General features: G+C 42.9%; 2 protein-coding genes and 1 non-coding gene across 3 annotated transcripts; 1 reads left to right on the top strand and 2 right to left on the bottom strand.

Annotated features, from left to right (window-relative positions):
- Positions 1–4340: 4340 nt before the first annotated feature.
- Positions 4341–5772, bottom strand: LOC124683980 (cinnamoyl-CoA reductase 1-like). The gene is made up of 6 exons (XM_047218395.1): positions 5640–5772; positions 5357–5526; positions 5094–5279; positions 4849–5011; positions 4558–4750; positions 4341–4473 (listed from the first exon to the last, which is right to left on the bottom strand). The coding sequence occupies exons 1-6, from the start codon at positions 5770–5772 to the stop codon at positions 4341–4343; spliced, it is 978 nt and encodes a 325-aa protein (XP_047074351.1).
- A 648-nt stretch (positions 5773–6420) lies between these two features.
- LOC124685578 lies at positions 6421–6581 on the top strand. Its single transcript, XR_006997562.1, has one exon. It is a non-coding gene; the product is annotated as a U1 spliceosomal RNA (small nuclear RNA).
- A 276-nt stretch (positions 6582–6857) lies between these two features.
- On the bottom strand, positions 6858–10502 carry LOC124696610 (cinnamoyl-CoA reductase 1-like). Its single transcript, XM_047229318.1, has 6 exons — positions 10237–10502; positions 9389–9558; positions 8813–8998; positions 7893–8055; positions 7452–7641; positions 6858–7136 (listed from the first exon to the last, which is right to left on the bottom strand). Exons 1-6 carry the CDS (start codon positions 10358–10360, stop codon positions 7004–7006), a joined length of 966 nt encoding a protein of 321 aa, XP_047085274.1. The 5' UTR covers positions 10361–10502; the 3' UTR covers positions 6858–7003.
- Between the last annotated feature and the right edge of the window lie 5766 nt (positions 10503–16268).

The following is a 16268-nucleotide window of genomic DNA, read 5'->3' as shown; positions in this document are numbered from 1 at the left end:
ACCTCAAACTTGGCCTCGATTGCGTCCCACATATCCTTGCCCGTAGAGATGGACAAATACGAGTCAACAATGTTCTCGCCAAGAACGCTGATGATAGCACCCCTCAGAAGGGTGTCGGCATCCTCAAAAGCTTTCTCCTCGAGGGGAGTAAGCTCTCCTTCAGGATTTCCCTTAGTGGCGTCAAAGCATCTCATGGTTGTAAGCCAAAGAATAGCTCTCGCACGCCACCTCTTGTAATTCACGCCCTCGAAAGGAGGAGGCTTGAGAGATGAAGGAAAGCTAACCGGGGAATACTACCTATAAGGTTTTTGGATTGTTGAATATATTAGCAAATTTCCCCATGATTTAATCAAAGAAAACATTAGATAAAACATGACTAAAAAGTTTGAAACTAAACTAGTCATGCAAATCACCATAGAGTAAAGGAGCAACAAGTCTAAACAGATTGATAAGAGCAATGTGTTTCCTGACAATCAGCCTGAACATGTTGCTAGGAGAAGGAAGAACATCATGATCTCATAAAAAGAAGGTAAGAACACATACGGTCCAGAAGAGGAACCAGCGGTGGTGTTGTCGCCGTTGAGAGCTATGTCGCTGAAGAGGTTGCTGATGTCGGGGAAGAAGTCATCTTTGGGGAAGTAGTTGTCGGCCTCTGTGTCGACGTCGAAGTCAGCAGTCGCGCTAGAGCGCTCCCCAAAAACCTTATCGCCTCTCTCCCGTACAGGATCACAAGAGACGGGGTTCTGGAGACCTGCTGTCCCGTCCAACGGTGCACGCCGGTAGACGGGATGGAGAAGTCTTGAGCGGCGGCGCAAAGCTCTGGAACCGAGTGGTAGGCGCATATGGTGTTGTGTCTCGCAGTGTGTCTCTGGAGAGGAGCGACCTCTTTTATAAGCACAGAGAGAGGAGCCGAACAAGCCACACGAGGAGATGAAACGAAGGGTCAGGGAGGTGAACCGAACAGGTAGCTGAACAGCCTTAAAACCCACTAAAAAACGTTTCAGATTCTTGCGTGTATTCATATACCGTTCATGAGTGGCAAAAGGAAAGAGAGAGAGGCTTTCGTCTCGAGGCATTCCCGCAACCCGCAGTGCGGCGCGGCGCGACGTGTCGTGTCATGTCGTGACGAGGAGAGCGAGCGGCGGCGTCGGAGGAGGAGGAGGGCGCGTGTGGTCAGCTCCTATTTCCTCCTATTATTTCTCTCATACAAATAGTATGAAGAGCTCTCCTTGTAAGCTGCTTCAACTCTTCTTCAACTATCAATGTGGGACTAAACTTGTCCCACCACCTGCCATGCATGAATGGGTCAAGTGGGCCTCTAGGATTTATTAGGAATTTATGGAATATTTATTGTGTTGATCCAATATGGTCCAAATTCCAACATTATTCATGTTAGTGACACTTGTGCTTTGACTCTCAAGAACTCAATTATTGCTGTGTTAGTTGGTAATGGGATGAGTGTGAAAGATATCAGAGGGCAAGGCTACGATGTAGCAAGTAACATGAGAGTGTACTATATTCACTATCTTGCTCATCAACTTCAGTTGGCTCCTGCTGCTGCTTCAAGGGAGGTACCTAAGGTCCACAACTTCTTCCAAAATGCAATTTTATTGTATATATTATTAGTGCATCTCCCATACTGCTAGATAATCAGGCTATTGGAATTGCAAAGGAGATTGAACTAGGAGAGCTTGACACAGGAAGATGATTAAATCAAATTGGATTTTTACAAAGGGCTGGAGACACAAGATGGAGTTCCCACTATAAGTCAGTAAAGAGCTTTTTAAGGCTGTTTGGTCCATCAGTTTTGGTACTAAGAGGTGTAGCAAATGACCGTTCAGTTCCATGGGGTCCAAGTGGAGATGCCGATGGTGCCCTTAATTTTCTGGTTACATTTGAATTTGTCTTCATTCTACACCTCATGGAGAAAATTATGAAGATCACTGATGTCGTGTGTGTCAAACTCCAAAATAAAACTTTGGATACTGCAAATGCACTGGATATGGTTTCTAACACAAAGCTGTTGCTTGCTGAATTGAGAGAAGGTGGATGGGATAGTCTTATAGAAGAGGTGGGCGCCTTTTGTTTGAAGCATGAGATTAATATACCAGATATGAATCAAAAGTAAGTATTTTCCAATAGTCACTTACCCATTTATAAACGTACTCATTAGTGTCTAAATAGTGAAAATGATTTACATTTCTCTGATATTTGTAGCAACTTTAGGTATGTTGATGTGAAGAAATCTCGAAATAAGCATGACAACACCACAATATTCCATCACTACAAAGTAGATGTGTTTAATGCTGCAATAGATCAACAACTGACAGAGTTGAATCATCGATTTAGTTCTGAAGTAACTGAGCTTCTAGATCTTTGTACATCCTTGGATCCTAGATATGATAATTTTGAAAAGTCAAAGATATGCAGACTAGTAGAAAAATTCTATCCTGCTGATTTTGTAGTCAAGAGAGGGATAGGTTGGAGTGTGAGCTTCCACATTTCCAGCTTGATACATGCAACCATCCAGAGATCATAAATTGCAAATCACTTGCTGAATTGACAAAAGGAATAATTAAGACTGGCAAATCATCTGATTATCCAATGGTTGAGAGGTTATTATGGTTAGTGGTCACTCTTCCGGTGTCAACTGCAACAGCAGATCGAGCATTTTCTGATATGAAACTAGTCAAGACACGTCTTCGCACTAAGTTGGGAGATGATTTTCTTCGCCATTGTCTCATAGTCTACATAGAGAGGGATATAGCAGAAAAGTTTTGTGTTGAAGAAATTATTGAGGCTTTTGATCTTTGTGCTCGTAAAGCCGAGTTTAAAACTAGCAACCTGGCTACCGGTTTCCAACGTACGAGCGAGTTGTTCGGGGGCCCCCCCTCCCTCCGTCCTTGGCTAGACAAACACAAACCTCGCCGTTTTGTGTGGCTTTGCCAGAGCCAGCCAGCCAGCCAGGTGTTGACCCTTGATTTTGTTTGGTGCCTCGTCAAAAGCGGCACACTTCTAGAAGCTTTTCCACGTGATTCCAACATGAGATCGAGTTCCATGACTTTTTTTACGAAAATTTTGTTGATTATTAATAATAATCGGTAGCAATACAAACATCTATAAAAGTAATAAAATTGTATTTTTTCGTAATTTTGTAAAAAAAAATCATAAATTATCCCAAAAAAATCATAAATAAAATTTTCAATAACTAGCAACGAGTGCAAGCGCGAAGAAATGTTTATCGTAGTGGAGTTGTTGCAGTAGACAGAAGTAGCTTAGCTTTTAAATCTCCGTACGCCGGTAGTAGGCAGAGATCGTAAACACCAGCAGGACGACACCTGCGGTCGTCGTTACCTTGCTAAAGGCGCAATCTTGGCCTTCACTATGCCTTCCTTCTCCTCTATGCCGAGGGAAACCCTACGTCCGGTTCACTGGACCCACGACGACGACTCCAAGGTGCCATTATCTTCTTGAAGACATCGTCTAGGCTGTCGAGGATTGACCGATGCGGCATTCGGAGTCTGGGGTGGTGATGTGCTGAAGGTGGTGGCCGCTGCCCAAGGATTGCGCTTCTGGGGCGCAATGTACGGCGTGGTAGACCCTAGGTTCGGTATATTGCCGAAGTCTGTCAAGACCATGTCTTCTTCTCGCTGACTCCTCTAGGATCATGAGGGGAGGTACGTTGTTCCGGGTTACCTTGAAGTTAAGGTCGAGCTTTAATGTTGTCTTGCTTGGTTTCTGGCGCGGTTCTGAAGCCATGTGCTCTTCTTCCCCCATTCGTGACAAAATGTTGGGCAATGAGTGCCGTTTATCTTCGGGTGTGTGTGTGTTGTTTATCTCTTGACGTTGTATCGTGGAACGAAGTTGTAACCTTCTTAGCTTTGTATCAACTGTCTTGGTATTTCTTCCAGCTAATTTATACACCTTCTAAGATATATTTTTGAAAAAAATTATTACAATTTCACGGAACGGTTTGAGCAGTCCACAAATCACAAATCAGCTTTCCTCCGTTCTTAAATACAAGGTCACTTTGTTTTTTGAGGCAATTTTGATTACTAGTAGGATCAACCAAATATTAGTTGCATGCAATTTGAAACTATATCATCCGATGCACAATTCAATGAACTTTCTAATGATATATTATTAAATAACATATAACTTATATTCGGTTGAATAAATCATTACTCAAAGTTTGAAATGAAAACGATATAGCCTTGTATTATTGTGAGTATTCCACTATTCCTCCGTATGAAACTGTTGTTGACTTCAGAACTAGTGCCACATCAGCGGTGCTCAGTGCCGTACTCTTCTTGCACAAGACACAGCCTATGCAACCAAGCTCAGTTGAGGATGCCTGCAGCCATGTAGGACTCAACGCTGTCCTTCAACGTCTCCTCCATCGTCCTGAACCTCCATCCCAGCCTCTGCAGCTTCTCGGAGCTGAACACCTTCTCATCCCCCACTTGGACGAACCTGCCGAAATCATCGTCACCATGTGCCAAAATCATCACTGTATATACGTCCCTATGGTGAGCGAATCAAGTGTTGGCTGCTTACTTGTTGGGGTAATTGAGGTTCGGATGCAAGTTCTCGATGACGGAAACCATTTCGGACACCTTCCTGGCGTACGCGCTGCAGATGTACCTGCCGGCCGCCTCCGGGTTCTCGTACGTCAGCACGAGAGCGTCGGCGACGTCGCGGACGTCCACCATGTTCCTCACCTTGTCGTCCATGGCGTCAACGCCGTCGCCTGCGCAGATCAGATCACTTAGAATTGCACGGTGGCTATGGTGTTGTCTGCATTTGTACCTCTGAATGTGAAAGGGCAAAAAAATGAAACCGGCATACATTTCAAGTATTTGATGAGGAACAGGCTGCTGGTGTTCACCGTGGGCTGCAGTAGAGGGCCGAGCACCAGCGACGGGCACAGGGTGACCACGTCTAGCCCAGTCTTCTCGGCGTAAGCTATGGCCTCGCGCTCGGCCAGCGTCTTGGAGAGGCAGTACCAGTTCTGACAAAAAGCCACAAGATAGATTGGTACTATGATCTCGGTCACCACCCGAATAAGCTAACTAGAGCCGACGAAAGTTCACCTCGATAGTTCTGCAGTAGTCTTCATTGGACCAGCAGTCCTCGTCCACCGAGGGTCCCTCAGGGAGGTTCGGGTTGACGAAGACCGCGCCGACCGACGACACCACCGCGACGCGGCGTACTGCGGCCTCGCTGCAGGCCCTGAGCACGTTCAGCGTGCCGGCCACCGCCGGTGCCAGCAGCTCCACCTGCGCCGGACAACTTGCGTGTAAGCCGGCCGGGAAATCAGCCAATCGGCCGGCATAGCTCGATCTTGTAGTGTTACCTCGGGGTTGTTGGATTTGGTGGCGGGAACGGGGCTGGCGACATGGAAGACGCCGTCGCAGCCGGCCACGGCTGACGCCACGCTCGCGTAGTCCAGCACGTCGGCCTCGAACAATCTCAGCCGCTCGCCGGCGCCGTCCAGCGCCCTCAGATGATCGTTCTTGGGGTCGCCTGCACACACACACAACGCATGACAATTCATTACGTTGGCAACTGATCGAATTTTACCTCTGATCGATCGAGGCCGGCCGGGGGTCGACCAACAAGAGACAAGAACGTCTCACCAGGGTCACGGACGGTGCCGTGCACCGCGCAGTCTCCTCCGGAAAGGAGTCGCCGGACGAGCCACGAGGCGATGAAGCCTCCGGCGCCCGTCACACACACCCTCGTCGTCTTCGTCGCGCCGGCTGGCTCCATGGCTTCTCGATCCTCTCCTTTGGCTTGAGCAGCCACCTGAAAGAAGACACTACCCATACTCATATCATCTCATATTGGAAGATGATGAAAACGTCACCTTCGATGTCCCTATCCTTCAGCCGTCCGACAGAGTTCATATACACTCGACTGTCAAATAAAAAGTTTATATTTGTCCGAACGTGCCAATTGACCCGTTCATCTCATTATTAGCATCTGAGTAGAAGAAAAGATTGGCTAGATAGTGAAAGAATGGAATGGTGTCTGTCGCTTTTTCATATCGACATGCAGTTTAGGAACCTCCGCCTAACCAAAACTCAGAACCGATCGCGCACGGCTCTTCCTCGCCGCCGCCTCCATGCTCTTTCTTCTCTCCCGGCGCCTCTACAAGGCGTCTTGCCACGATGCCACCCACGCTACGTTGAAGTGGACCGCCGGAGAAAGAAAGCTGACAGGATAAAGCCCCTGTATGTCAGGCTGAACCTCTGTGGGCCTCCAGAAAACAATCGGCCCAGGAAACAAGGGAGTTGGCGCTCCTGCTGCACCAGCGACTCAGCGAGCGTACCTCAGGTTTAGTCCCACCTCGCTTCTGGGCACAGACGCGGAAGATGGAAGACGCTACATATACAGACCCCCCGCCAACCTTGCAACGTACTTACCTGGACGGGGTCTACGAGCGATCAACTAGGCTCGTGGCCTAGGTTAATGGGCCACATTGCACTTGGTGGATGCGTTAGCTTATCATCTCCCCAAGTGGGAGAGTGAACGTCATAATTTGTGGTAGAGGGGGTACGCGTTCGCGCGGCCCCTGCCAATTCTTGAAAATTAAAATTTGGTCCCTGGATCTGTTCTGTTCCAAACGTATATTGGATGTGTTATGCGTGCTGACCTGTACCCGACTCTGCAAGCCTTGTTGGGGACATTCAAGTCAGGAAGTCCCAACTCTGTTACCATGCTGAACGTCACAAGTTACAGGCTAACATGGGAGACCTGTTCAGAATTCAACTGGCCGAGGAATTATAATATGCATCAGATATTTCAGCGAACAAAACATGCAACTAATCTGCTTGAAACTACTTTTGTGCTTATTTCACAATTCACATGATTCTTTCTTTATTTAAATGCTTCTACGTATTTTAGGGTTACATGACTCCTTGATGATTGTTTCACTGTTTACATGAATCGGAGAGGGGTTTGCAAACCATCAACAGCTAAACTCGTCTCAGCTGCATGATCAGTTCAGGATGCCAGATGCTCTGTAGGATTCGACGCTGTCACCGAGCGTCTTCTCTACAGGCCTGAAGGTCCACCCTAGCTTCTGAAGTTTCTCTGAACTGTAAATGATATTGTGTTCCACTTCCTCAAAGCTGCAAAGCAGAAAGAACTATAAGTTGCTTGCGAGTTAAGAATTCAAAAAATGGAAGGAAGGACAAACATCGAAGCATTTTGTGATATGGGACATCTTTTAGTTAAAAAAAATTTACATTCCATATTACTGTACTGCACTTTATATGATATGCCAGTCCCAATTCTAGACTTTCTGAGTGATGCGGACATGCTCAGGAAAGAAAAAATGGACTTCGATAGTTATACTTCCTTTTAAGAAATATCATCTAGATTATCAATGCAGAATTGAAGTAGCAGCAAGAAAAGCAAAGTTGCCTGCTGAGAAAGGCACTTACTTTTTCGGATAAGTGTACATTGGATATATGGTCTTCAGTATGTTTATCATATCAGACACTTTAATTGGTGATGAACTGCAGATGTACCGTCCAGACGCCTCTGGATTTTCATACATCAAAAGAAGAGCATCGGCAACATCACGAACATCCACTATGTTCCTGATTTTATTTTCTACAGTCTCGTGTTCTCCTGCAGAAAAAAGTATTTTCATTTTTACAGAAACATAACTATGAGCTTACACAAGTTTGGTGATTCAAAATAGCTTGATTGTAAAGGCATAATGTTCTTTTCTGCTATTGGTTAACATGTTTGGTTGAGTTGGAAACAAACAACAGAGGCATGCATCATTTCTGATGGCCCAGTTCAAATAGAGCAATTCCAGTTAACACTCGTTTATGTAATTGCATAAAAGAAGAGAAAACTAAGATAAACACACCCACCTTTAAGATAATTAAGGAGGATTTTGCTGCTTGCATTAACTGTGGACTGCATCAAGGGGCCAATTACCAATGATGGGCAAATAGTTACAATATCCAACCCAGTTTTTGCTGCATAAGCAAAAGCCTCACGCTCTGCAAGTGTTTTGGAAAGGTAATACCAATCCTGCCAGAATGACAACACAGATAATTTGCTTCAAATAGGTGATCCAGAGCAAGGAATTACAAAAAGAGACCAGGAACATTTTGTGTGGTTTGCTGAAGAACATCATTTTTTTATTATAAAGTCATAGACACCTATTCAATGACTTCCGCTTTGGACAAAGCAATGCGAAAAAATCGAAAGAGCGTGGATAGGTGACTTTTGAGTTAAAGAAAAATTTCAACATGTGAAAACGACCGAAGAATTCAAGACATGAATTTGAGAGTCAAGGCCCAGAGTAAGGTAAATGTTATAGTATTAACATATTTGTAAATGCACTGAGAAGGCATATGAAACTTTTCTCTTCCCAAAGGACATCTATTACACGTAACAAACTTGGAGAATGGAGATATGTGTGGTTGCAAAGCTCCCTAAAAATGCCAGATATTTTCAAAAAAAAATCAAGCATTTCAGGATGTGCTCACAGGATCCAACAAAAAGATAACCGTGATATGAATTCAAACAGGAAAAAAAAGTCTCTAGCTCTTAATTTGGTGGATCCTAAATTACAGCTAACCTAAAACCGGTAAATGATTGTTTACAACATATTTGAATCTCGAGATAAAAATATGGTTCAGCAAAGAATACTTACTATTGAAGATTAAAATTAGATATAAAACCACATGTATTCCAAGTCAAATATATGTTTGCGATTAATTAAGAGTCTATGTATACTAGCCTACCAAAGGTTTAGCAAATGTGAAGGCATTGCCTTACTTACCTCACTCTTTCTGCAGAGGTCCACGTCTGACCAGCTTTCTTCATCAAAGGCTTTACCCTTAGGCCAGCTAGGATTATTGGACACAGCAGACATTGAAGACACCATAACAACTCGCTTAACTTTTGCCTCGTAGCAAGCCTTCAACACATTCAGTGTGCCTGTTACAGCGGGAGCTATGACTTCTGCCTACAAAGCAGTAAAGAATACATTATTATCGTCAGCACTTGTTTCTAGAAATCAACCAATGCGCAGTGATATCCATATAATAGAACTATATTAGAGAAAGAGGTAACTTTCAGATAGCTTGATGTCGCAGAAAGCACAAATCAGGCAATAAACAATGTCTGATGTCATGAACTATGTTCATAGGCAATCACAGACATCCTGAAAGGATGGAAAATTAATTGCAATATGCTTCTAGGCCTTAAAGCCAAGTAGGCGTTATATCTAACTCAGGAAGCAAAGCCACCACACATAGTTAGCAATAAATTGCATCATACTAAATCACAATCTTCACCAGCTTGTTTCCGCTGAAAACCCCACAAAACTGACAAACATATGTCCTTAAAAATTCACCTCAGGGTTGGTTGATCGGCCCAAAGGGACAGGGCTAGCAACATGGAAGACTCCCTCACAGCCAGCAACCGCTGATGCAACGCTGTCATAATCCAGCAGGTCAGCCCTGACCAGCTGCAACCTTTCCCCAGTACCGTCTAGTGCCTTGAGGTGAGCATTCTTATCATCACCTGCAGCACATGGGCACACACAAAACACAACACCGTCATCATGTATATAAAATTTCTTGGGTCCATCACACACAAGTAAACCCAATTTACTATTCAATCTAGACAGATGCTCGTGCTGCTGCACAAGATTTTTTTTTTTTTTGCGTTGTTTGAGTTGTTTAAACCCTTGCGTCGTCATAGTTCTTAACTTTATGCAAAATAAAAAAAACTATACAAAATTACATTAATCTAAGGAACTGGTCAAAAGCCATACATATGTGATATGTCTGCATACGTTGTAGGATACTTGGCATAATTAAATTCTTAGCAATTTAAGAAGTAATCTCATAAGAGTGATTAGTGAACAGACCGTCACCAACTTAGATCTAAGATAAGAGTGCAGAAATTCAATAGCTACAAAATGTAGGAGTTTATAATTCTTGCAATTTCATCTCAACATTACACAGTTTGCTCCAAGAGACTTATAAAAACTGCTAAAGCATCAGAATTTTAGGATCTCAAGAAGCTTCTGTCGACATCCAAGAACCACGTGTTGCCCTCGTCTGGTTTCGTTTCAGCAACTTACATACCGCTGGACAATAAATTAATAATAGATCTTCGACGGCACGACCAAGAGAAAAGAGGAACTTGGGGAGGTGGGAACTGAGAAGGACGGATCGGGCAGAGGAAGGCCCTTACCAGGATTGCGCACGGTGCCGCGGACCGCGTAGTGTCCCTTGGAGAGGAGGAGCTTGACCAGACAGGAGGCAACGAAGCCTCCTGCGCCGGTAACGCACACGGTCTTCCTCGCCGCCGCCTCCATGCTCTGTCTTCTCTCGCGCCGCCTCTGCCAGTCCCCTTCTGCTCTGCGGAATTTGGTTGCTCTGCGTCTCTCCACGCCGCGCTGAGGTAGACGGCAGGCCAAAGAGTCTAGACACCAGACTACAGGAGCCCAGAGAGGTCGAGACCGGTGTTGCTGCTAGTTTCGAGGTCTTTCCAGTCTTTTTTTTTCTCTCTCTCTCTCTTTGAGATGAGAATCTTTCCACTTCGGTTTCTTTTGCCGTTGACCTACGAATGGATGAGCTCATGGGTCCGACATTCGTCGCTCCAAAGGTTCAGAGAGTTTTTAAATGGGGAGAGTCGAGCACGAGCGAGGGCGAATATCCAGCAATTAGTTGTGGATGTACCTCTTTTTTTTTTTACACTTTTAAGTTTTTTAAAAAAGTAAACTAAAATTGTAGATGTTGGCTATGCTATATATTAGGAATCTGGAAATTTTTGTGTCAAAATAAGATCATACGTATGTGACCTGTGCAAAAAAAAAGACATAGGTGAATAGCGTCATGTACTATTTACGTATCATTTATTATTTTTGTGTAGATTATACATGGTCATATTTTCGAATGAAACTGCACAAATGCATAAAATACAACACAATTTTGGTCCATAATTTTAGTTTCCATTTTTTTAAATTAGAAAGTGTCACGAAAAGAAAATTGCATCCGTAACTAGTTGTGGATTCAAGTTTCCATCACGAGCCGGTTGATCTGGTGAAAATTAGCCGGCTGCCCACCCTTTCGAGCAACAACTTTTAGCACTTCGCAATCAAATAGCTATACTGCTATCTTTTTTTTTGTTTTGTGTCAATTTTAATTTTTTTTACTAAGTTTAGATAAAACTGTGATGTTAATTAAATTTCTGTATTATTAAATTGCATTTTAAAGTGTCATAAATACTGCTATGTTTCTCCATAAAATTGGTCAACTTTATTAAGTTACAAAAATTAGAAGTACAAGTATTGGCAAAGGAAGGGAGTGTCTGTCTTTTTTTTCATATGTATGTAACTTTGCTAGTAACACTTTTTTCCATCGTCTCTAAACTTTTGCAATTTTTCGATTGAATCCATGTAAAGACATTTGCGATAAATATCTATTTGGTTGCAGTACGATGTAAAGGAACGTTTCACCGTCAACATAAAACACATGTGCCCCACACATCTAACATGGAAGAAACACATCACATTAAAGAAATCTCTCTCTAGCATTCGCCCAGAAATCATTGCAACAGTTTACTTGTGGATATACCGAAAACTAGAAAGCTGGCATGTTTTGAGAAAATATGGTCTGAAGACCTTATGTTGTTATTCTAAAAATCTGTTATTATATTAATTGTTGGAGTTGTTTGCAGGTGAAGGAGGACGCTAGGAACAGGTTGGAATTCTATGCAAGGGTGTTTGAAAAAGTAGCTAAAGAAATATTTGGTTCAAGAAGAAGCTGGATCTGCTGGACGCCAAGGTTGATGATGTAGAGGAATAAAAAGAAGAAAAGAAGAGGAAAAAGAAGGAGCATAAAATCTTGCAAATTTAAGTAGGAGTAGTTTTGGTTTGCGACTGGATCTCTTCCTGCTTTTATCTGCTTTTCCCCCCTCTCTATTGTCCTCTCCTTTTACTGTCAAGTTGAACTAGGTTTTCAGTCTACCTGATCTGTAAAAACCTTAAGTACATGTTCTGTGTTGCGTTGGGTGGCGAGGGTTGTTACGTTGTAGCAGAAAACTGGTTTCCTTAATGAAATCGGGGATGACTCCCTTTTCTCTAAAAAATACTTGTGGATATACCAAAAAATGATAGTCGTTAGTACCATTTTCGACCATGGAGGCACCACCATGCACCGAATCTAATTCGCCGACAACGAATCCACCATGTTGGAGGCCCATTGTAGACATATCAGAACCCTGGACCAAACACTCCAGCATGTCGCCTTCTCAAGCCGTACGTGCCTAGGGAGCTCACAGTTCATGGCTTCCATGGCGAGCTGGAAGGCGAGATCTTTCATGCCATCCATGGTGAGCGCATTGATACGTCTCCGACGTATCGATAATTTCTTATGTTCCATGCCACATTATTGATGATATCTACATGTTTTATGCATACTTTATGTCGTTTTTATGCGTTTTCTGGAACTAACCTATTGACGAGATGCTGAAGGGCCGGCTCTCGTTTTCTGTCGTTTTTGGTTTCAGTAAATCCTAGTAAGGAAATATTCTCGGAATCGGACGAAATCAACGCCCAGCATCCTATTTTTCCACGAAGCTTCCAGAACACCCGAGAGTCGCCAGAGGAGAGCCCTGGTGGGCCCAGGAGGTAGGCCGGCGCGGCCCAGGCCCTGGCCGTGCCGCCTTACCATCTCACCGCCTCTTCGACCCTCTGACGCCGCCTCTTCGCCTATAAGAAGCCCCTCGACCTAAAACCTCGAGACGAAAAAGCCACGGTACGAGAAACCTTCCAGAGCCGCCGCCATCGCGAAGCCAAAATCTGGGGGACAGGAGTCTCTCGTTCCGCACGCCGCCGGGACGGGAAGTGCCCCGGAAGGCTTCTCCATCGACACCACCGCCATCTTCATCAACGCCATCGTCTCCCATGAGGAGGGAGTAGTTCTCCATCGAGGCTCGGGGCTGTACTGCGGTAGTTATGTGGTTCATCTCTCTCCTATGTACTTCAATACAATAATCTCATGAGCTGCCTTACATGATTGAGATTCATATGATGATGCTTGTAATCTAGATGTCATTATGCTAGTCAAGTGGATTTTACTTATGTGATCTCCGGAGACTCCTTGTCCCACGTGTGTAAAGGTGACAGTGTGTGCACCGTGTGGGTCTCTTAGGCTATATTTCACGAATACTTATTCACTGTTATGAATGGCATAGTGAAGTGCTTATTTATATCTCTTTATGATTGCAATGTGTTTTGTATCACAATTTATCTGTGTGCTACTCTGGTGATGTTATTAAAGTAGTTTATTCCTCCTGCACGGTGTAATGGTGATAGTGTGTGCATCGTGTTAGTACTTGGCGTAGATTATGATTGTGATCTCTTGTAGATTATGAAGTTAACTATTGCTATGATAGTATTGATGTGATCTATGCCTCCTTTCGTAGCGTGAAGGTGACAGTGTGCATGCTATGTTAGTACTTGGTTTGGTTATGTTGATCCGTCATGCACTCTAAGGTTATTTAAATATGAACATCGAATATTGTGGAGCTTGTTAACTCCGGCATTGAGGGTTCGTGTAATCCTACACAGTTAGTGGTGTTCATCATCCAACAAGAGAGTGTAGAGTCTAGCATCTATCTATTTATTCTGTTATGTGATCAAAGTTGAGAGTGTCCACTAGTGAAAGTATGATCCCTAGGCCTTGTTCCTAAATATCGCTATCGCTGCTTGTTTACTGTTTTATCGCGTTTCTACCGTCTCGCAATATTACCACCATCAACTACACGCCAGACAAGCACTTTTCCGGCACCGTTACTACTGCTCATACTTATTCATACCACCCGTATTTCACTATCTCTTCGCCGAACTAGTGCACCTATTAGGTGTGTTGGGGACACAAGAGACTTCTTGCTTTGTGGTTGCGAGGTTGCATGAGAGGGATATCTTTGACCTCTTCCTCCCCGAGATCGATAAACCTTGGGTGATCCACTTAAGGGAAACTTGCTCGCTGTTCTACAAACCTCTGCTCTTGGAGGCCCAACACTGTCTACAAGAATAGAAGCTCCCGTAGACATCAAGCACTTTTCCGGCGCCGTTGTCGGGGAGGAAAGGTAAAAGGCACTCATACTCCGGCTCTGGGTAACAGTACTTTTCTGGCGTCATTGTGTTTGTGCTCGAAGCTATTTCCTTTAGATCCTGCAATTGCATCTTTTTGTTTCTTGTTTACACTAGTTAGGCATAATGGAAAACAACAAAAATATGAGAGATCTTTATGAAGTTTATCTTGAATTAGGACATGATGTGTTTGAAGAGAGAATTAAAAAACCCATGGAACTTTATATGCATGCTAATGGGAATGTTATTAATATGAATGCTTTGAACACTATTGTTGCTAATGCTATGGAAAATTCTAAGCTTGGGGAAGCTGGTTTTGATGAACATGATCTTTTTAGTCCCCCGGGCATTGAGGAGGAAATTTACTTTGATGATACTTTACCTCCTATTTATGATGATTATAATGATAGTAGTCTTTTAGTACCGCCTGTTATGGAGGATAAATTTGATTGTGATTACAATATGCCTCCTATATTTGATGATGAGAATAATAATGATAGCTACTTTGTTGAATTCTCTCCCACTATTGCTAATAAAATTGATTATGCTTATGTGGAGAGTAATAATTTTATGCATGAGACTCATGATAAGAATGCTTTATGTGATAGTTATATTGTTGAGTTTGCTCATGATGCTACTGGATATTATTATGAGAGAGGAAAATATGGTGGTAGAAATTTTCATGTTACTAAAACACCTCTCTATGTGCTGAAATTTTTGAAGCTATACTTGTTTTATCTTCCTATGCTTGTTACTTTGCTCTTCATGAACTTGTTTATTTACAAGATTCCTATGCATAGGAAGCATGTTAGACTTAAATTTGTTTTGAACTTGCCTCTTGATGCTCTCTTTTGCTTCAAATACTATTTCTTGCGAGTGCATCATTAAAACTCGCTCGAGCCCATCTTAATGGCTATAAAGAAAGAACTTCTTGGGAGATAACCCATGTGTTTATTTTGCTACAGTAATTTTGTTTTATATTTGAGTCTTGGAAGTTGTTACTACTGTAGCAACCTCTCCTTATCTTAGTTTTGTTGCATTGTTGTGCCGAGTAAAGTCGTTGATAGCAAGGTTGATACTAGATTTGGATTACTGCACAGAAACAGATTTCTTTGCTGTCATGAATCTGGGAAAAATTCTCTGTAGATAACTCAGAAAATTATGCCAATTTACGTGAGTGATCCAAAGATATGTACGTAACTTTCATTCAATTTGAACATTTTCATTTGAGCAAGTCTGGTGCCTCAATAAAATTCGTCTTTACGAACTGTTCTGTTTTGACAGATTCTGCCTTTTATTTCGCATTGCCTGTTTTGATATGTTCGATGGATATTTCGATTCCATTGACTTTCAGTAGCTTTGTGCAATGTCCAGAAGTGTTAAGAATGATTATATCACCTCTGAACATGTATATTTTGATTGTGCACTAACTCTCTAATGAGTTGTTTTGAGTTTGGTGTGGAGGAAGTTTTCAAGGGTCAAGAGAGGAGGATGATATACTATGATCAAGGAGAGTGAAAGCTCTAAGCTTGGGGATGCCCCGGTGGTTCATCCCTGCATATTCCAAGAAGACTCAAGCGTCTAAGCTTGGGGATGCCCAAGGCATCCCCTCTTCATCGACAAATTATCGGGTTCCTTCTCTTGAAACTATATTTTTATTCGGTCACATCTTATGTACTTTACTTGGAGCGTCTCGTATGTTTTTGTTTTTGTTTTTGTTTGAATAAATGCTTGTGTGGGAGAGAGACACGCTCCGCTGGTTCATATGAACACATGTGTTCTTAGCTTTTAATATTCATGGCGAAGTTTCTTCTTCGTTAAATTGTTATATGGTTGGAAACGGAAAATGATACATGTAGTAATTGCTAAAATGTCTTGGATAATGTGATATTTGGCAATTGTTGTGCTCATGTTTAAGCTCTTGCATCATATACTTTGCACCCATTAATGAAGAAATACATAGAGCATGCTAAAATTTGGTTTGCATATTTGGTCTCTCTAAAGTCTAGATTATTTCTAGTATTGAGTTTGAACAACAAGGAAGACGGTGTAGAGTCTTATAATGTTTACAATATGTCTTTTATGTGAGTTTTGCTGCACCGGTTCATCCTTGTGTTTGTTTCAA

Source organism: Lolium rigidum, chromosome 1, assembly GCF_022539505.1.
Source record: "Lolium rigidum isolate FL_2022 chromosome 1, APGP_CSIRO_Lrig_0.1, whole genome shotgun sequence".
NCBI lineage: Eukaryota > Viridiplantae > Streptophyta > Magnoliopsida > Poales > Poaceae > Lolium > Lolium rigidum.
The sequence above is the reverse complement of the archived record's forward strand: the minus strand, read 5'-3'. Positions and strand labels throughout refer to the sequence as shown.